Source organism: Colossoma macropomum, unplaced genomic scaffold (genome assembly GCF_904425465.1).
Source record: "Colossoma macropomum unplaced genomic scaffold, Colossoma_macropomum, whole genome shotgun sequence".
NCBI classification, from domain to species: domain Eukaryota; kingdom Metazoa; phylum Chordata; class Actinopteri; order Characiformes; family Serrasalmidae; genus Colossoma; species Colossoma macropomum.
Window position 1 is genome coordinate 29,157,513 of NW_023494804.1, and position 20,730 is coordinate 29,178,242.

The window sequence follows — 20,730 nt, forward strand, 5'->3', positions numbered from 1 at the left end:
AGATGTCATATTAATAATATTTTTAGCAAATAGTGTAACAGATAAAGTGTAGTTTACCTTAGAAACAGTACAGGTCTGACTGTTAATTGTTTTGTCAGTGGGCTGTGAGTGAGATCTTCCACATACATTAATAAAAACGTTTTTGTATTAAAATAAACAGCACCATCCCTCCCTCACAGAGCAGGTACTAATGGGGTGGTGGGTCGTTCTCAGCACTGCAGTAACACTGATGTGGTGGTGGTGTGTTAGTGTGTGTTGTGCTGGTGCGAGTGGATCAGACACAGCAGTGCTGCTGGAGGTTTTAAACACCTCAGTGTCACTGCTGGACTGAGAATAGTCCACCAACCAAAAATATCCAGCGTCCTGTGACCACTGATGAAGGACTAGAGGATGACCAACACAAACTGTGCAGCAGCAGATGAGCTATCGTCTCTGACTTTACATCTACAAGGTGGACTGACAAGGTAGGAGTGTCTAATAGAGTGGACAGTGAGTGGACACAGTGTTTAAAAACTCCAGCAGCACTGGATCCACTGACTGATCAGTCTGTTCTGATCCACTCAGACCAGCACAACACACACCAACACACCACCACCACGTCGGTGTTACTGCAGTGCTGAGAATGATCCACCACTCAAATAGTACCTGCTCTGTGAGGGTCCAGGGTCCTGACCACTGAAGAACAGGGTAACAAAGTATGCAGAGAAACAGATGTACTACAGTCTGTAACTGTAGAACTACTGTAGAAGTGCACCTATATAGTGTGTATATATGTACAGAGTATATAAACAGTTGAAGGAGGAGGACCGATTGTGGTCGGTCTGTTGTATCGTTGTTTTTTTGTAACGCGTTCCCGAAGAGGGCGTTTGGTCCCGCTGAGGCTCCGTATGTTTGTGTTTGTGTTGAATGGTGACGGAAATGGCGGACGAGCTGGACCGAGTGCGGATCTCAGCGGCGGAGCTTCGAGCGGAGGCGTCGAGTTTTGTGGCGCACAGCGGGAACCAGAGAGGTCAGAGTCTCCATTCGGATCAGCGAATGATCGCGGATAAAACGGCCGGACGCTCAAAACACACAAATACAAGTTAAAACACTCGAAGAATCAACTTGCGGGCTAGCTGGCTAACGTTAGCCAGCATGCTAACGGCTAACCCGCTGTTCGTGTACGGCAGCTCGGCGGCTCGCTTAGCTCAGCGGCTCACAGGCAGAGAGTGTAGCTCCGTCTCAGCGGTGCTCAAACGCGTTTCTCCACCGTAAAATAGAAAAATAGAGAAAATTATTTTATTAACATAAGTTTCAGCGCGGTTAGCGCAGCAGCTAACTAGGCTAGCTGTGTCAACAGCGACACAACCGGCGCGCAGCGACGACCTTAAGCTATTAGACTGACTGAGGCTCCGCTTAGTCCGCAGGAGAAGCCCCAGTGGCTAACAGCGCAGAGGTAGGCGGCAACTTCGCTGAGCCCAGCGCGGTCAGTCCTCAGCGTGGCCAGTCCACGCAGCTCTGTTAGCCTTTCTGCAACGTCGCTCCGAGCTGTCAGCCGAGCGGCCGTCACAGCTGCTGTTCTCCAGCTCGTAATTTAAGTTGGAGCAAAGCTAAAGTTTATATTTACGTCGTAGTGAAGTTTAACGTCAATGATGCTGATAAACCACAAGATTGCGATGTCTACAATGTGATTATAGCCATTTTATTTACTATCTCAAAAGAGCAGTGAACCTGCCCATCTTTTTAAAGTTTTATTTGTGATATTGATCCGAAATAATAGTGGCACATTACAAAAAAAAGTATTTTTCTTTAGTACTGTTTTGTTTTTCAGTGTCCTGCATGTGCTTAGTTAGCAGGAGAAGCTTTGTGTAGCTTACAGCGCAGAAATAGGCGGCAACTTCACTGAACTCAGCGTGGTCAGTCCTCAGCGTGGTCAGTCCACGCAGCTCTGTTAGCCTTTCTGTTCAGCAACGCTGCTTCGAGCTGTCAGCCGAGCGGCCGTCACAGCTGCTGTTCTCCAGCTCGTAATTTAAGTTGGAGCAAAGCTAAAGTTTATATTTACGTCGTAGTGAAGTTTATTGCGTCTCCAGCGAGGAACTGAGTATAACTGTTTTTATGACAGTTCAGGTGCAACAGGTTGTTTTTGTTTGTACTAGCTATGTTGTTCTAAAGGGTTCTGGCGTTCTTGGTGTTGCATTGTTGTTTTCCCTCTTTACCTCTGCGTTGTACGTGGGTACCTCTTAAAGTGGAGCTCTACAGCTTTTTAAAATACAGTCATTAAGATGTGACAGAGTATTGATGTTAAAAGGTTAATTGTAGAGAAACTTACCAACCGAGTATTTATTTATTTTTAAAAATGATGCTGATAAACCAAAAGATTGCGATGTCTACAATGTGATTAAAGCCATTTTATTTACTGTCTCAAAAGAGCAGTGAACCTGCACATCTTTTCTAAAGTTTTATTTGTGATATTGACCCGAAAATAGTGTTACATTACAAAAAAAGTATTTTTTCTTTAGTACTGTTTTGTTTTACAATGTCCTGCATGTACATCTCTGCCATAAAGGGATTTTTAAAAAATCTCAAAACTTTTGTAGAGGCGTATTCATCCCCAGTCTGTGTTATAACTTTTGGTGAGGGAGTTTTTAGAGGCGTTGAACTCTTTGGGTGTCAGGTTCCCATCACCACCACTGTGGACAGTTCTGACTCTGAATGGTTTCATATCAACCATTTGACGTTGTTTATGTTTTAATGATTGGAATATGGAAAAACTAGAAAATATTATGGAATCCCCTCTTTTAAAAGGTGAGCTGAATCTGAATGAAGGCCAGCAAGTTTTTTCAGTAAGGTATTAGGGGTCAGCCTAATGCCTTCATGTTTACATGCAGCCTAATAATCCGTTAATAATCCGACTAATAGCTCAATCGGAACAGAATGCGTTCATGTAAACACCTCAGTCGGAATAGTCTAGTCTGATTGAGGCCATTCAGAATACAGTCTCCATCTGACTGATCGAGGTGGGTAATCCTGTAAATAATCTGTTAAATAGAAGAATAATATCTGTGTAAACGCCTGTATCTGATTACATTCCCTATCAGAAAGTTTAAGTCCGTTCTGATCATGTTCGTCACGTCACAGTGAGAGTTTATACCGTTCAACATGGCGGAGCAGAAGTTTCTGCTCTGATCTTTAAAAGACGGCGGTGGGACGGACGTCCATCTTATGTGTCTCAGAACACGACGTCTTCCTCTCGGCCTTCTTTAATAAGGACATGTGAAGGACGTTTTCCTGAGTCTGACATCATTTTAAAGCAGTTAAAAACACAAGCGCTGCTCACTGCTGCTCATCTCACTCTGACTGGACTCACGTGATGTTCGCGGTCATAGTAACGTTTACTCTAAGCGCTACTCCACGCATGCGCGTCATTTTGGATCTGATTACTTGTAGTGAGCATGTAAACGAAGATTGTCCATCAGATTGTTGAGTAAAGTGAGAATAAACATCTCAGTCTGAATCTGTAATCGGAATGTGTTCAATCGGATTGGCAGAGATCTTTGCATGTAAACACGGACGCTGTCTCTCATTGGCTGCTGTTTTGTTTTTGCTTTCTCAGACGTTCAGGAGACGAGTAAGAAGCAGCGGCAGCGAGAGGGGAAACGACCAGACCTGCAGCGCTATCAACCCGGAGTAGGGCAGACACGCAGGCGCAAAGACAGTGCTGAGGGTGAGGCGCAAGCAGTTTCCACTGAACGTGCTCACACATCAGGGGAGCGTGGGCCGGATCCTGATCCCAAAATGCCTGGCAGCTCTCCACTATCCTCTGACCCGAAACTCACCAGCAGAGACTGTCTGAGCCGCTGCAATAGCACTGATGATTCTGGCAGCCATCAACATGCTGGGAAAAGCACTGTCAAAGACAGCCAGACATCGTGCACGGGCACACACGGGTCTCCAAAACTGTCTCGGAAAGCACGCAAACCCGACCGTGAGATATACCAGCCGGGTGGACGAAGGACTCAAGGCAGTAGAGACTCTGGTTCCCACAAGGGGATGGAGCAAGTATCAAAAGGGGAGGAAGGAGACTGTGGTAAGCATAGGTCCCTAGTGGAACAAAGTGAGGGTCTACATGTGGAAGATGTGAAAGAGAGGGAGGAAAAAGGAAAAGGGAGAAAAAGCAAAGAAGCCAGGAAAAAACGGGAGCTGGGAAAACAACAGAAGAGTTTAGACTCGTCTTCTGTCCATGACGATCAGACCGCTGTTGAAAACATAGCAGGTAAAGTGGGGAACCTCAGCATCGGCAGCCCTGCAGCCTCAGAGCCAGTAGAAAAGAAAGGAACGAAAGGCGAGGATAACGGCAGGAGAAGAAGAAAGTCTAGCGGTGAGGGTCGGAGGAGCAGAGTAGGTGGAGGAGAGGGAGGAACAGGTGAAGGAGATGAGAAAAAGAAACAGAGGAGTAACCGGAGGTCAAGAGGGGGCAGGGACAGAGGCTCCAACCAAGCTTCAGGGAAGAGAGAGGAAGGAGAGGGAGGAGAGAAGGGCTCTTCGACAAACCGGCTGGAGAAAAACAGTGAGCGAGCTGTGGAGGGAGGGTTTCAGTGGGTTGCAGAAGGGAACGATGTTAAACAAGATCAGAACTCGCACCAGCAAAAGCACAGAGGGAACCAGCCAAGAGACGGGGATGTAGAGAGGCGCAGGGCATCCGAAGGAATGGACACTAGCAGAGTGAGCTCTACCTCAAAACGTTACTCTAAGTCTGACATCCGGCGGCCTCGAAACCGGACCTACAGCACAAGCTCAGCCAGCAGCGCTGCCAGTGTGGACGGGCAAGGAGAGTCGGAGAGACGTAAAACTAATGCAGGTGGTGGAAGGGAGAGGGGAGAAGGAAGGCTGGCACCTAGGTCTCTCGAAAAGACAACAGAGGAGAAGGACTGGGCCACAGGGAGCCAGCCTAGACAGAGGAGATGGAAAGCCAGGGACGTGTCCTCCACAGATTCCTTTGAGGAGAGTGAGGTGTGGGAGAAGGATGGCGAGAGGAGAGGTCTGAGAGACAGAGAAGGTGAGGACAGTAGGAATGCTTTGAGAATCCGTAAAGGGAGCGGCAAAGTGTCCAGAGGAGCCGTGAGTAGCGGTCGAGGAGGAATCTTAAGAGTTTCTTTGGACAAGAAGTCCAGTACGCCCTCGGGAAACGGGGAGGACCAAACAAAGCGAAAGAATCAGTGTCCTAGAGGTAGAGGCCGAGGCATTCTCATCCTTCCAGCACACACGGAGCTAACCATGTCCCCAGAGCCTGGACCTCGGCTGATGGGTGGGATGAGAGGCGGCATGGGCCTAGGCAGGGGAAGAGGGGGTCGCGGGGGAAGCACACGACGACTGTGGGACCCCAATAACCCTGATAAGAAACCTGCCCTGACAAGCAGCCAGCACTCCCAGCATTCGCCCCTGCAGACATCACTGTACCTGCATCAAGGAGGTTATGGCCCGCTGCACTTCCTGGACACTGATGACGAAGCTGCAGGGAGCCCTCCAGTCCTCCAGGGGGAGCACTTCCAGAGCCAGCAAGCTGCTGCCATGGCTTTTTACAAATTTCAAAACTCAGACAACCCTTACTGCTATTCATTACCAGCCAATGCTTCAAACACACCTCCACGCTATGCATATCCGTATCAGTTTCCATATCAGATACCGGGCTCTAATGGGATGTACCCCAGCCCTGCCATGCCTTTCTATGGAGGGTATGGTCAAGCTGGTCAGGGTTACCCTTCTACAAGTGGAACAGCCATCACCCCAGAGGAGGCAGAGGTACAAACTAGGGGTGAACTAAGTAAGATGCTGCGGGTTGCAGACAGCCAGGAGCTCCAGCTCAGCAACTTGCTGTCCAGGGAAAGACTGAGCCCCGAAGGACTGGACAGGATGGCCCAACTGAGGTAAGCAGGAGGTGATTAATCATTAAGGAGAAGGTCTTGTGAAAGGGATATTATAGACAGGTTGTACTACTAGAATTCAGAAGCTGGTGCTGAGTGTGACGGAGTAGTTTACTCTTTCTTTGTAAGGCTTTAAAATAATGATTCAGCCAAAAATCGAATGTAATTTTTGGTATCACTTTATTTGAAGGGTGTCTACATAACACATTCATAACATCTTACATAAACACTTCATAACATGTTCATGAGTGTTTAAATCAACATTCATACAGTATACATTTATGATATTAATATCAAGTTTCAAGTTTATTTGTTATTTGCACAACATGTCAGGACATTCATGCATTGAAATGCTTATGGTGAGGCTCAGATAATCACTCTTCAGAACGTAAACAAAGTAAAAATAAAAATACAAGAAAATATTGAAACTGAAATATATTAAACATACACAAAATATAGAGACAGGAGGGACCTATGTAAGAAGAAAAAAAAAACTCTCTCTGCTACATACAGATGTATTTATATGAAACAAAATATGGACTACTGTGTCATTTTGCTGAGATACAGTTTCAAAAATAAAAGGCCTCATTTTTCATATTGTTTTTAGTGCCTCATTTCTGGACTGCCAAAATAAAAATGACCTGGCTTTATCCCTTTGGTCGTTAACTGCTTTAACACTCTTTCACAGTTCTAACTATGGCGACGTTTGAGTTCAGAGCACTGCCACCATTTAAGGTGGAACGGGAAAATTCAGACAAGTAACTGGTGAATGGAAAGCCGACTTCAGCCTCGTCCTCTTGTGAACCTGTGCTTAATACTAGATAGTATTACTGAATAACAGACTTAACATCTTACGTTTAGGCGATATTCAGTGTTTATTTAACAAATGCGTGTTTCACAGTGAAATATTAGCGTATCTGCCAAAGCTGAAACCCCTCAAAGTCATCCACCTTTGTTTTATGGCACGGCACTTTTTTACCGACCAACCACAGGCTCTGTCGCGTAGCGTCTTCGTCCGCAGAGTTCGCCCAGCTGCCATGTGCACAACATGGCGAACGAAGCCTCCGTGCAACGTCTGAGGTTGTTCGTTTTTTTATCCGCAATTACGTCGTGTTGTTCACTGAAGCCAGACGAACGTCGTCTCCGCAAGACGTCTGCTGAGGCAGGTTTCACAAAGACTCACGAAGACGTTCACCAGTGTTCTCTTATGTGGGATTTGTTCTTAAGTAAGAACAGAATCTACACACACTCGAGCACATATATGCAAACAGCTCTGTGGTTTAAGGACATCATGAATGTGACAGATTTCCTCTTAGGATCTAGAACAAGTTAAAGTTATTGGTGAATGAGGCCCATAATGTGGGTTTTTCAGGACTTAGCTTTCAGTAATCACGGTGGAGCATGACGTGCACTTCCATTCACTAGCTTAATGCCTTCAAGCTCCCAGAAACGTGTCAGAAACAGTCCATCCATGAAACCACATCATGTTTAACCGAAGTTCCCATAGTCTAGCTACATGCTGAAATCAGAGCAGGGAAGACTCCATATGAGGTTTCCAGGATTTGAGCTCACTTCTCAGGTTTGCTGTCACCCTTGTTTCATCTGGACTTAGGCAGAAATGCATTTTTGGCTTGGCCTGTGAAAAAGTGGGTCAGCCAGCTTGGTAGATATAATTTCCAAATGGGCAATGTCCTGCAGTGTCATAACATCAAGCTATAGCCAATTGCTAACATCAGTGCAGTCATCACTCTTCCTACTCTCACACTTTCACAATGTAGTGATATAGAACAGTAGCAAGACTGTGTACGCATTAGGGGAGGGAATCTCTAGGCACCTCATGATTAGATTTGATTACGATTCAGGGGCTGTGATGCGATTATAAAACGATTGTGCATCTTGATGCATCTTTTTTTCTATACAGGATTTCTTTTAAACTTGGTTCTTTTAAAGCAAAGTATTTGTAATGATCCATAATGAATTTAATTCCGATATCTTTTATTAATAAATCAAATGGAAGTGATGTGCCAAGTGACCTGGAAGGCTCTCATTCAGTGCTGTTTGGAGCACATGAGACGCTGCTGCCACTCATCTGCGGTAAAATATGCAGTTACAGTGAAATAAGATCCCGTGGCAGTGGAGGTCCACGCAGCACACTGCAGCTGTCCTACCCGTTATCTTCAGTGATTCCATGACTTCGGTTTTGGTCTCATTCTAGAGAGTGGGGGGTCGCTGTGGTCCTCAACGACTGAGTACGGACGCAAATCCTTGCAATAAAAGTTGCGATAGAGTTTATAATTCGCTTCCGAGTTGGGTGGAAGCTTTGACATCGCTTGCTCAATGGTCCTCTGGTTGGCAGCAAGTACAACCGGATGGAAAACGGGTGGAAACGTGTAATATGGTTGCATATAGTATGGTTCTTGTCCAGGTCCTTTTTTCCCTTCAACTTCATAGAGGCCAAAGTGCTTCCATACACTAACCCAGCTCAGGGGCAACATGCGGCTCTTTTACAGCCCTGATAAAAATAAAATCATCCTCCTTTGCAGTAAAATAAAGCTCTGCTGATCGTTCTAACACTTTTTAACAGTAGATGGTCTTAAACACTGCGAATTCACCACCCTATAACCCTGAAGCTTGGCGTGCAGACTGCAGGTCACATAGCAACGCAGAGAATCTAGTAGCTAACGAAAAGTCGAGCATTTGGCATATATAAGCACTGCAGTTGGTTTTCTGGTACATTAAATCTGCAACAAGAGACTTTCAAACACTACAAAGTCGCAAAGCTGAAGTCAGCTTCTCGTTAGAATTGTCCTGTTCCACCTTAAATAGTGCTGCATTTACATTTGGGCGCCTCAGGCAGAATTTAAGGTGGAACGGGAAAAAGCAGAGCAAAGTAAGTCTTCGTTAATATTTTTTTAGCCTATACTGGGACATCAGCTCATATTGAGACATACTGGGCATTAAATGTGGCTCTCAGGGTGGTTTGATTTTTGTTGAAAGGACAAAATGGCTCTTTTTAACATTTGTGCTGTGACCCCTGCCCTAACCTGGCTTTAATGCAGAGGGAGCCGGTCGGGTTTCTCACTCATCCAGTTACGTTTTTGTTATGTGCACCCTCACTGTAAAGCATTTATACCACTTTTGCCCAATAAAGACGATATAATTAAGTAAAAATCAGTCTTACAGCTGAGATTTACAAAGATGAGAAAGGAAAAGAAAAAAACCTAAACATGGCCATCCTATGTAAAGTATACTGCCACAGCGGGCATGAAAAACTATGCCTGTCTTACCTTTGGTGACGCAAGCAGATGTTTGCTTTGACATTTTGACACAGTGCACTTAGGCCACCTGTTGAGTTCCAGTCTGGATTTGATATTTGAAAAGTCCAAACTTTAAATCCTTCTGGAAATCTTCTGGCTTAAAGGGTTTCGAACACACTTGTTTTCAGTTACATCTAATGCTGTGATTTTGTCGGCGCCCAGACTAACCTGAAACGGCAGATGGACTGAAGATTTTCTAGGTTCTGGAATAAAACCATTCAATGTCTCTGGAACTGTTTTACAAAATGTCATGATTTTTGTTCTGAACGTTTATTTAGAGGCCTGGAAATGGATCTATAATCTTTGACTACATGATTGGTCCCCTTTAAGGTTGTGCAGACTTGTTAATGTTTTGGGCGTGGTATGACTTGTAATTATAAAAATGAACAAAATTTCACTCTATTTTTAAGTGTGACAAACAGTTTAAGACAATAGAGAGGCATTGTACCAAAATCTGACTCCCCTTAATGTGGGTTTATGCAGGTGATTCAAAAAGATTCATCTGATTTCAAAATGATTTATTTCACTTGTAAATCATTACAGATCAGTGCAGTAAACTGTAAATGGTTTAAATGAGCATAAAGTTTATTATGTAATTGTAGAAGGTCTCAGTATGAACCTCCTCCAGCTGTACAGACAACATCAACACCATAGTCAAACTCATCCCGTACTGGATTGAGCATGTCGGGTGTCGCTGCACTCACGGCTCTTTCAGCGCGATTTCGGAGATCATCCAGTGTTGTGGAACCAACGACGAACGCTCTGAGCTGTTGGAGCTTCACTGCCCACAAAACCACACTGCACAGTTATGACGGATTCACTCTTATTGAAGTGGAGATCGCAGAACGCTTTCTGCTCAGGGGTCTCATCTCCTCTCAGACTGAAGGGAGCCATCTTCCACTGACAGTCAGAAACTCTATGACCCCCTCTTTCAGTTGGGTTGTGATTGGTTCCTCGGCGCCTCACGGTTATAAAAATACAGCGCTTTGAAATCGGATGAACCTTTTTGAATCACCCTGTATAATGTAGCAAATGGATGCCACAGATTACAGTAGAAATTTCAGTTTTCTTTTCATAAATTACTGTTGAATTTGAAAAGATGTCCCACAGGCACATGCACCCTAGATCACAGATGTAATTTAGGATGCTTGCATTCAGCTACATGGTGAACTTTGGTTCTCACAGAGTCGTCCTGTGTCCTAAACCAAATCAACAAATCTGTGCAAGCTTGACAAGGACGTGGTTTGAGTGGGTTGAGAGAAGTTTTAGAGATGTATTTATGGGAAAGATTTGGGTGACCATTGACTTCTAGTGTCTGTCAGCAATGTTAACCTCCAATGCTAAGCTAACATAGTAACATTTGTCTAAACATGTCTTAGCTGATCAGCTGCATCTGGTAAGTGGAAAATGGTGTAAATTATATATTTTTACTAAACCGTTTCTTTAAACATTTTTGGATGTACTGAATGATGTTAGATAATCCATTCAGTCTTATGATGGATTAATTTGCTGACTTCATAACATGTTGCTGACACGTTAGTCTCACTCTTGCTTTCCTCCTCTCAGGGCTGAACTCCTGACTCTGTATGAGCGAGTGATTCTAACAGACATAGAGTTCGCCGACTCCCAGAACTTGGACCAGGCGCTTTGGAAGAATGTGTTCTACCAGGTCATTGAGAGATTCAGGCAGCTTCTAAAAGACCAGGATTTGGATACGGCCCCCCGGATCAGAGCCATGCTTTTAACGATACTGGAAGAGGTACTTAACTCAGAATATCTAATTAGTTAATTTGTTCTGGGTTTATTCCTGTGTGTAGTTTGTGTTGCATTGTTGTTGTTTTTGAGTTGAGAGCTGTAATTATCTTGTTCCCTCTAATTTCGTAGCGGGACCTATTACATTATGATGCCATCTTTTTGTAGAGGGGAAAATATACAATTCAGTAGTTTGCATTTTTGCTGTTATTTTTGGCTCACGAGCCCATAAAAAAACAATTGTGAGTATTTGGAAATAATGACACCGTATATCTTGTAGGGAGCAGTGTTCTTTGATTCACTGCTGCAGAAATTGCAAGCTATATTCCAGTTTAAGCTGGAAGACTACATGGATGGAATGGCTATACGTACCAGACCTCTGCGCAAGACGGTAAATACCCAGTATTCCAAAGTTAAAATGCACTAATTCAGCCATTAATATTACTATTTGATTACACTTGGTAGTCTTTCACAAGTATTCAGTATCTGAAGTTGTGGATAGTCACCCCTATGTTCTAATATACACTGATCAGGCATAACGTTATGACCACCTCCTTGTGTGGGTCATTCTCAGCACTGCAGTAACACTGACGTGGTGGTGGTGTGTTAGAGTGTGTTGTGCTGGTACGAGCAGATCAGACACAGCAGTGCTGCTGGAGTTTTTAAACACTGTGTCCACTCACTGTCCACTCTATTAGACACTCCTACCTTGTCAGTCCACCTTGTAGATGTAAAGTCAGAGACGATAGCTCATCTGCTGCTGCACAGTTTGTGTTGGTCATCCTCTAGTCCTTCATCAGTGGTCACAGGACGCTGCCCACAGGACGCTGTTGGCTGGATGTTTTTGGTTGGTGGACTATTCTCAGTCCAGCAGCGACACTGAGGTGTTTAAAACTCCAGCAGCACTGCTGTGTCTGATCCACTCGCACCAGCACAACACAGACTAACACACCACCACCACGTCAGTGTTACTGCAGTGCTGAGAATGACCCACCACCCAAATAGTACCTGCTCTGTGAGGGTCCATGGGGGTCCTGACCACTGAAGAACAGGGTAAAAGGGGGCTAACAAGGTATCAGGGAAACAGATGGACTACAGTCTGTAACTGTAGAACTACAAAGTGCACCTATATAGTAAGTGGAGCTGATAAAATGGACAATGAGTGTAGAAACAAGGAGGTGGTCAGAATGTTATGCCTGATCGGTGTACGTGTCCTACCTAATGGTATATTGATGGTTTGTTTCATCATGAGTCATAAAATTGTAGGGATGCCTTAATGTCTAATTGTTGCTGTGTATTGCTGTAAATTCAGGTGAAATATGCTCTGATCAGTGCTCAGCGCTGTATGATCTGTCAGGGAGACATTGCAAGATACCGAGAACAAGCCAGTGACTCGGCCAACTATGGCAAAGCACGCAGGTCAGGCCTTTTCTACCAAAACTTTTGCCAAAGTAAGCTAAAGGATTATCATTTTCATTGGTCTTTTCTCTTCCACAGTTGGTACCTAAAGGCTCAGCAGATTGCACCAAAAAATGGACGACCCTACAATCAGCTTGCGTTGTTAGCAGTGTACACAGTGAGATCACATTCATTTCAGTTACTCGTTTTGTCAGTCACATGCTGGAACATGCTTATTTTTACATGAATATTTACTAATACATTCATAATCAATGTAGGATATAATTGTGTTGAAGGCCTCACCATATATTTTGCCTCTGAGAGACTGATTCTCTCTCTCTCTCTCTCTCTGTCTCTCTCTCTGTCTCTTTTCCTCTCCCTTCGGCAGAAGCGGAAGCTGGATGCCGTGTATTATTACATGCGTAGTCTGGCTGCCAGCAACCCAATCCTGACCGCAAAAGAGAGTCTGATGAGTCTGTTTGAGGAAGCCAAGCGCAAGGTAAGAAAGGCACCTGACATTTGAGATGATTTGCATATAGTTGTCATAAATGTTCCACTGCACAAAATACCAAAACCTTTGGCTCTAGAAAACTGGGACTGTGCGTTTTCCACTAGCTATCAATCCAGTTTTATAGAATCCAGTTTTGTGGTTTTTGGTACCTACATAGGATTGATACCAACTTAACCTAATGACTTAATGGTACTCAACGAAATTCTCTTCTGTCTTCAGTAACATTCTTGGTCAAAACTAACTAAAACTAATTTTACAGGTTAAGAGATGCTATTATATCACCTGTAATAAGTAAATCAGCATGTACACTTGTTATTACTATTATTATATATTATTAAACTATTATTTTTAGAATTATTATTTTGTAAAGAGCTTGCTAAAGTGGCAAAGTTAAGAAGCTGATGCTAACCTTATTAGCATTTATGCTAGCTTCACATAACTGGTGGTTTTATATATTTATATATATATATGTATATATATATATTTAAAAGTTAAAGTGAACTTTGCCATACAACAAGCAGTGTAGAACTGAAGCAGATTGCGTTTCTCCAACTCCGATGTGCAAAACATACATAAATAGAACATAAAGGCAATTGCACGTAGACGTACTACACAGCATAGACAGACATAAAAAAAAACTAATAGGGTATCATCACTGTTAAAACAAAACTTTTCCAGATAAGAAAAAACCTATTTTTTTTTTTAAAAAGGAATTTTGGACCATTTTTATTGGTCTGTTGATCGGAAAATTTCAACACAATGCAAAGGCTGACTGGAGTTTTCAGATTGTGCAAAAACAGTAAAAATTACGGAAATAGAGACAATGTTTTTGTGCAGCGGTGACAAGATTGTATGGTTATATGGTTTCACTTTGATGAGAGATGGACAAAATAAATCATGTGAAGTGTGTCATGGATTGGGGGTCTCTTGTACCTCAACACATTTTGGTCAGTGTTTGTTGCGTTAGTGCGTTTTTTTGGGAAATGAAAATAAGCCCTCTGCCCTCCTCTCTCATCAGGCCGAGCAGATCGAGCGCAGGCGGAAGCAGGATTCAGAGGGTGGTGTACGTGGCCCGCGGGGTCGAGGAGGGAGTCGAGGTGAAGATGCCAGTCGGGTGGAAATCTGGATCCGCCCCAGTGGGCATACAGGAGTGGTGTCTCGCGCAGCGGGCAGCGGGTCAAGCAGAGATGAGCAAGATGGAGGCCTGAGCACTCTGAGCGCCAGTGATGTGAGAACTGCAGCACAACACCTGTACATCCTCTTCAGCTCCTTTATCACCTGGCTGTGCAGAAGTGCATTGCCTAGCTGTAAACCTTATACCTTTCATAGAGTCGGTGTCCAACTGCTTTTAAACCACAGGCTTGCTGCTGTTTCATCTTAGCAGATGGCGAGATTTGGTTGCCAGACCCCAGTTGTACCAAGAGGTCTTGACTAACTTGGTTGTAGTTAAGACTACTTTGCACCTGCACCCCCTAAAGTTACCTTCAGGTGCGACTTGGACTGGTCTTAGCGATGTGCGTCCATGTAAAAATATATATAACAGTGACAGCTGCTAAGAAACCTGTGGTTCTAGGATAAATTGCTGTGTGTGTACCTCCGACTGGCTATTATTAACTTGCCAGTTCATGCTATGAATTGCTGAAATGATGAGCTCATACGTGGGAACAGAGCGAAGATAAAGCAGTCTGAAATATATCTTGGATCCAAACCTTAAGAGCTTTAAAAACAAATGCTACTACTTTATTAAATTAACCGGTAACCAGTGTAATGCAGCTAAGATTGGAGTAACTTGCAAGCATGTAGAAAAGCTAGCTCTAATGACTGCTTTTACCTGTTTATGAAATTTGACTCCAGACTCCTTGATTCTTTATTTGGCCAAGGGTAAAAGATCTCAAATTCTACTTAAAAAGGCTGCAACAACAACTCTCTGCTTTGGTTTTAAAAGAGTTTTAAAATGTACTTTTTTTGCACACAGTAGCCACGTTTGTATGCAGCCTTATAATTCATTAATAATCCGACTAATAGCTCAATCGGAACAGAATGCGTTCATGTAAACACCTTAGTTGGAATAGTCTAGTCCGATTGAGCCCATTCAGAATACAATTTCTATCCGACTGATCGAGGTGGGTAATCCTGTAAATAATCTGTTAAATAGAAGAATAATGTCCGTGTAAACGCCTGTATCTGATTACATTCCCTATCGGAAGGTTTAAGTCCGTTCTGATCATGTTCGTCACGTCACAGTGAGAGTTTATACCGTTCAACATGGCGGAGCAGAAACTGGTCTGCAGAGGAGACGAAGTTTATGCTCTGATCTTTAAAAGACGGCGGTGGGACGGACGTCCAGCTTATGAGTCTCAGAACACGACGTCTTCCTCTCGGCCTTCTTTAATAAGGACATCTGAAGGACGTTTTCCTGAGTCTGACATCATTTTAAAGCAGTTAAAAACACAAGCGCTGCTCACTGCTGCTCATCTCACTCTGACTGGACTCACGTGATGTTCGCTGTCAGTGGTTCTCCATGCATGCACGTAATGTTGGATCTGATTACTTGTAGTGAGCATGTAAACAAAGATTTTCATCAGATTGTTGAGTAGAGTGAGAATAAACACCTCAGTCTGAATCTGTAATCGGAATTAATTCAATCGGATTGGCAAAAATCTTTGCATGTAAACACAGCCTTTGTTGCGTAGTTGGCTAAAAAAGTACTGTTGATACCAGACATGGACTCGAGTCGCACTCAAGTTGCTCATGTTAACTTGAGCTGGACTGGTCCAACACATCCTTTTGGAAAATGGAGAATGCCAAAAAACTGGGTATCATCCCAGAGCAGCAGTTTGACTCACCTGGCTGTGGAGTGAACTATGAGAAAAGCTCCCCTCACTTGTCTCGATCATGGCTTGGAGGCAGAAATCAAGTAAGATAAATGGCAGTAGTTACTGTAATACTGTTCTCCTCACATCTCGCAGGGTCGTCAGGTTCAGTGCGGCTTTAAATAACGAGCCTTACAGAAAAGCTTACAGTCAAAAGGCTAGAACAAGCGCTACATGCACTAAATGCAGTGTTGTTTATTAATTTACCTTTAGTTGACAGATAATCTAGCAGAAGTCTTAGTACATCACAGATCACATTCCTTTAAAACTTACTAAAACTTTAACTGGATTAGTTATTATGCTATCTAGCAAGCATGCTTTCAAACTACAGACTAACCAGCTGTTTCAAGCTGTTTCGACCTTTTATTTTACGCACCATAATTACTCTGTTACTTAATTACTCATTATTTAAATTACTCATTATTTAAAACAAGGGCAGCTTATAGCAAGACGTTTCTCTGTTTGGCATGGTGTGCAGCAGCGCATTAACAAGTTACCCTAGTCTAGAAATTAGCTTTACACCTGTTTCCAACTAGACATATGCCTGGTCTTAGTGAAAATTCAGCTTACGACCAGTTGGAGCCATGCAGTGTCCCAGTTCAGAGGCTGCATCCTTCAAAGGACACTGTCTATGAAGGCGTGTCCTTCAAAGGCTGCTTAAACCTCAAAGGCAGAGCTGAAATGAGACGCTCTGCTCTAGGGCGGGTTTCCTGTTTGCGTCACAGTACCGCTGTTCCGCCCTCACTGCTTTTTAAGTTCTTTAAAATTGGAGCCAGAAACTTAGATTTTTTTGTTTTATTTTTTCATTTACTGGAGCTGGAGATGCATCACCGCAGACTACTGATGAGATTGTATTTGTTTTTTTTTGTTTTTTTATTTTTTTATTTAACATTTGTTTCCTTAGCTGTTCGCCTCAGTTTAACCCAGTACTTATATTTAAAGTTGTACTCTTCAGCTGCTGTTTGATTCTCTGCTGACGCTGCCATGTTCTCGAATCTTCGCCTGCACGCAATGAACCTCGGGATATGTTGGCAGACGAAGGATCCAGCCGTTGGATCCTTCGTTTGCCGTGGGAAAGAAGGACACATTTTTCGGCCGCATGTGAAGGAGACTTCAAACTGGGACAGCCTAGTCGCGCCACTGTAACGCAATCGGCCTTCAAATGCAGCCCCTGAAGGACACAGGCCCTGAATTGGGACACAACTTTGGTCTCAAAGTTACAGACAGGAACTTACAACTGTTGAGCAGGTGCAAGTCCTGTTGGTGCTCCCGGCCACAGCAGAGCAGGACTGGTGGTATTCCAGTGGTTGTAGAATCATGTTTTAATTAAAGGCTCTGTTTGCAAGTGTTCAGTCTTGCTCTACTCTCAGCAGTTCACTCAACAGTATGTTTTACATTTAAGCAATAGAACACTCGAGGTTGTGTTATCGTGAAATAACATCACGGCTGTGATTTGGTCGCCGTAGATCATCACAGCCGTGATGTTATTGGCGATAACACACTCCTCGAGTGTTCTATTGCTTTTATACAACAGTTAAATAAATACAGTAATAAATTAATAAACTGGGCCGTGAACGCGGCGTTTAATATGTTTTAATGTTCGCAGTTCCTTCACCAAATTATAGTTCCTTAACGAGCTCCGCCCACTCGCTGCACAGCCGGCAGTTCGTTCTCCAGCTCCTTACGCTAAATTCCCAAACTGCCATCACCACTGAGCAGCTTTTCAGTCGGCAGCTGAGACAGAAGAACAGCTGAACAACCTGGAATCAGCCAGAAATTAACCCAACACCATTCGCCAAACGTGTAGTCTGATCTTCAGAGTCTGACCAAATCAGACTGAGCCATAAAACTGCCGCAATATCAAGTTTTGTGTTTTTTTGCCAGATCAGTATTAATGTTGTTTTGTTCCAGCCAGTCTGTAAAGCATCTTACAGCCCATTTAGTTTGGCGAATGGTGTTGGGTTCATTTCTGGCTGATTCCAGGTTGTTCAGCTGTTCTTCTGTCTCAGCTGCCGACTGAAAAGCTGCTCAGTGGTGACGACAGTTTGGGAATTTAGTGTCGTCTCATCTTCAGAGTCTGACCAAAGTTTGCTGTCGGTCAAATGTGATCTTAGAAGTTTTTGGCAAAGTAAGAAGTAAAAACGTTCAAATGGCCTGAGTGTCTCCTACAGGTGTCAAAGTCGGTGCTCAGCGGAGTGATACGGCATTTGTGAAAAAACCGTGATGTTATGGTGAAATCAACCAATCAGCTTGCGTGGCCAGAACTAACTGTTGTATACAGTGCCTTAGTTTTGCACCACCGCTGACAGGAGTGAGACCTTTTCTTCATGCTCATTAGCAAAAACTCAAAACGCTCCCTGTCGCTCTGGGTGTGGGTGTTTGTCTGGGGGTGTGTGTCTGTATGTTCCTTCACTGCGGTCCTTTGCGCATGTGCACAGACACCTAAATCTGCACACACGCCCCTATGTGTCTGTCTCTTTCTGTCTTACACACAGAGAAACTCGTGCTCAGGAACACCTCCTACACAGCTCCACAAAAAAAGACACTTGAACTCAGTACCCTTATTCTCTCTTCATTTCCATCCTTCTCAGGTCCTCCAAAACTTCTTTCATTTCCTTTCTGTTTTTCTTTCATTGCTCTCTGCTCTTTCATCCAACACTCCACTGTATTTATGTTTCCTGTTTTTTGAGTTTGAATGAGAGGCATGTCCCAGAATTAGGAATAAGAGACAGGAAGAGTTATTCATATGTTCCCTCCTCATAGGTTTGGTAGTAAACAGGCTTTGTTATTATTGAGCATTTTATTTGGGCCGTAATTGTCTTTTAATTGTGTACCGCAGCATATAATTAGTTAATACTCAAGCCACAATGCGGCTGTACCTATGGCCAAATAAAAACATTTCCGCACACAAAAACACACAAAGCGCACACACACTTGGAGCGGTGAGGAGGTCAGCCAGAGTTGTTTATGAGCCTTGCACAGGATGTAGCCACACATGACTCACCGTCCATGGCAGAGAAGGGCGTCAGTGGGCCGTAATGCGGCCGTCATCTCTGTTACCTTGGATATTTGCACACGTCACTATAAACAAACACGACGCACAAAGTTCTGATCCATCCTTTCCACGTCTTTGAAATGCAAGCTTTCAAATCATTCTGGGCCCCCACTGTTGCCTTTAGGCTGTACGCTGATTTCATTTCATAGCATCATCGCTGTTTGCACAGATAAACAAGCAACTTTTGTGTACATTATTCCTTTTGCAGCAATATCCTGTCAAACAATATGAGCATATGTGCCTTATTATAACTACTATTCTCTTTTCTTACAGCTCAATAAGAGATTTATCCTGAGTTTTCTTCACACTCATGGAAAACTCTTCACTAAAGTAGGGTAAGTCGCCGCAGTTTTCATTTTTTGAAGCTCCAGTTATACATTTTTGACTGACCCACAGCCACGGCTGAACGATTTTGGCGAGATATCTAATTGCGATTTTTCTGTCCAATATTGCGATTATGTATTAAATTGCAAACGTTTTCTATAAACTGATATATGGGCCTTTTTTTTGACGAAGAAGACCAGCGTATAAGTTTTTGACTTTATTTAAACTCTGAATACATTGAGGGGGACCCTCATTTACAGTATAGCTGAGTAATACAGGAATCAGGGATTGAGAAGTTGTATAGTAAAAAAATAAATGCTAGAATTAAATGATAAAAACCACAAAAGTAAAATTTAATAATAAGAAGGTACCTATAAACTGTTAAATCATTAAATGATTAAAATTACAATATAACAATTTATCAAGTAACAGAGCAGATAAGGATAAAATAAATAAAAACATAAATGAATGAAATAAAAGAAATAGATGTAAGACAATAAATTGACAATAATAAAATAAATAAAAAGTGATAAAAAGTAAAGCGATAAAAGTACAAAAGTAAAAGTAAAAAGTCAAAACAATAGCTAAGATAAAGCTAAAACACTGTTGTTTGGTTGCTTCTGATTGGTAGAATTCATCTAAAAGCAGTTCACAAGCTCCGTGTGATTAGGTTTAATTTCCCTACTTAAACCTCGCAGCGTATTAACATTCACACCTTAGTTGCTTCTTTAACAGTTCTGTAGTAAGGAAAATGGCTCTATATGAAACTATGAACCCTCAAAAAACCTGTGGCCTGATTACATGCGTTTTTGCATTGTGAAACGGTTCTTCTGATTGATGGAAAATGTGCTGTATATGGTTCTATATAGCACCCAGAAGGGTTCTGCTATAGTTACTGGCTTGACACCGTAACAATAGAATATACACCGTATATATCGTGTCGTTGAAAATAAACTGTAAAACTATGATAATAATTTCGATTTCATTTGAAAATTACACTTGTTAAAATTGCGATTTCGATATAAAAACGATTAATCTTTCAGCCCCACCCACAGCCCACTGGGACTAGTTTGGGTAAGATGTATAAGAGTTTACATATTAGAACGTTTTAATAATTGTGGTCCTGCAACATTGTTTTTCTCAAGGTTTTGTGCTTGTACTGTAAAAATTGGCCAGCCAGTTAAATAAATTTTTTGCCATGCTGGCTTCAGATTGGATTAACAGATTCATTCATCTATTTGTTGATTCTTTAATCGGGTTTATTTATTAGCGGTTTTCTTCCCCTTCTTTATTTGGCTTGTTATCTGTTGTGTTTTGTTTTGGGCTTTTCACACGTAACTGCTATCCTGAGAATGTGTTGTTTATACAGACCTAAAAATCTCATATGATTTGTAAATTATGCGTTTTGATTGGTCCTCAGGATGGAGAGCTTCCCAGCTGTGGCCAGTCGTGTGTTGCAAGAGTTCCGGGCCCTCCTCCAGCACAGCCCGTCTCCCCTGGGCAGCACGCGCATGCTGCAGATCATGACCATCAATATGTTTACCATTCACTACGCTCAGACCAGAGGTACACCCAAATCATGAGCCCACTACTCTCTCAT

The 20,730-nt window shown here is 42.9% G+C and overlaps 1 protein-coding gene across 1 annotated transcript in view; it reads left to right on the plus strand.

Moving 5' to 3' along the window:
* The first annotated feature begins 876 nt into the window (after positions 1–876).
* smg6 (SMG6 nonsense mediated mRNA decay factor) overlaps positions 877–20,730 on the plus strand; it is a 30,948-nt gene continuing 11,094 nt past the window's right edge. The window contains exons 1-10 of the mRNA XM_036594726.1: positions 877–1,009; positions 3,593–5,903; positions 10,784–10,976; positions 11,250–11,360; positions 12,282–12,388; positions 12,467–12,545; positions 12,756–12,866; positions 13,897–14,106; positions 19,080–19,141; positions 20,551–20,696. Coding sequence (XP_036450619.1) covers positions 907–1,009; positions 3,593–5,903; positions 10,784–10,976; positions 11,250–11,360; positions 12,282–12,388; positions 12,467–12,545; positions 12,756–12,866; positions 13,897–14,106; positions 19,080–19,141; positions 20,551–20,696 — 3,433 coding nt within the window. The 5' untranslated portion in view covers positions 877–906. The remainder of the gene's footprint in view (positions 1,010–3,592; positions 5,904–10,783; positions 10,977–11,249; positions 11,361–12,281; positions 12,389–12,466; positions 12,546–12,755; positions 12,867–13,896; positions 14,107–19,079; positions 19,142–20,550; positions 20,697–20,730) is intronic.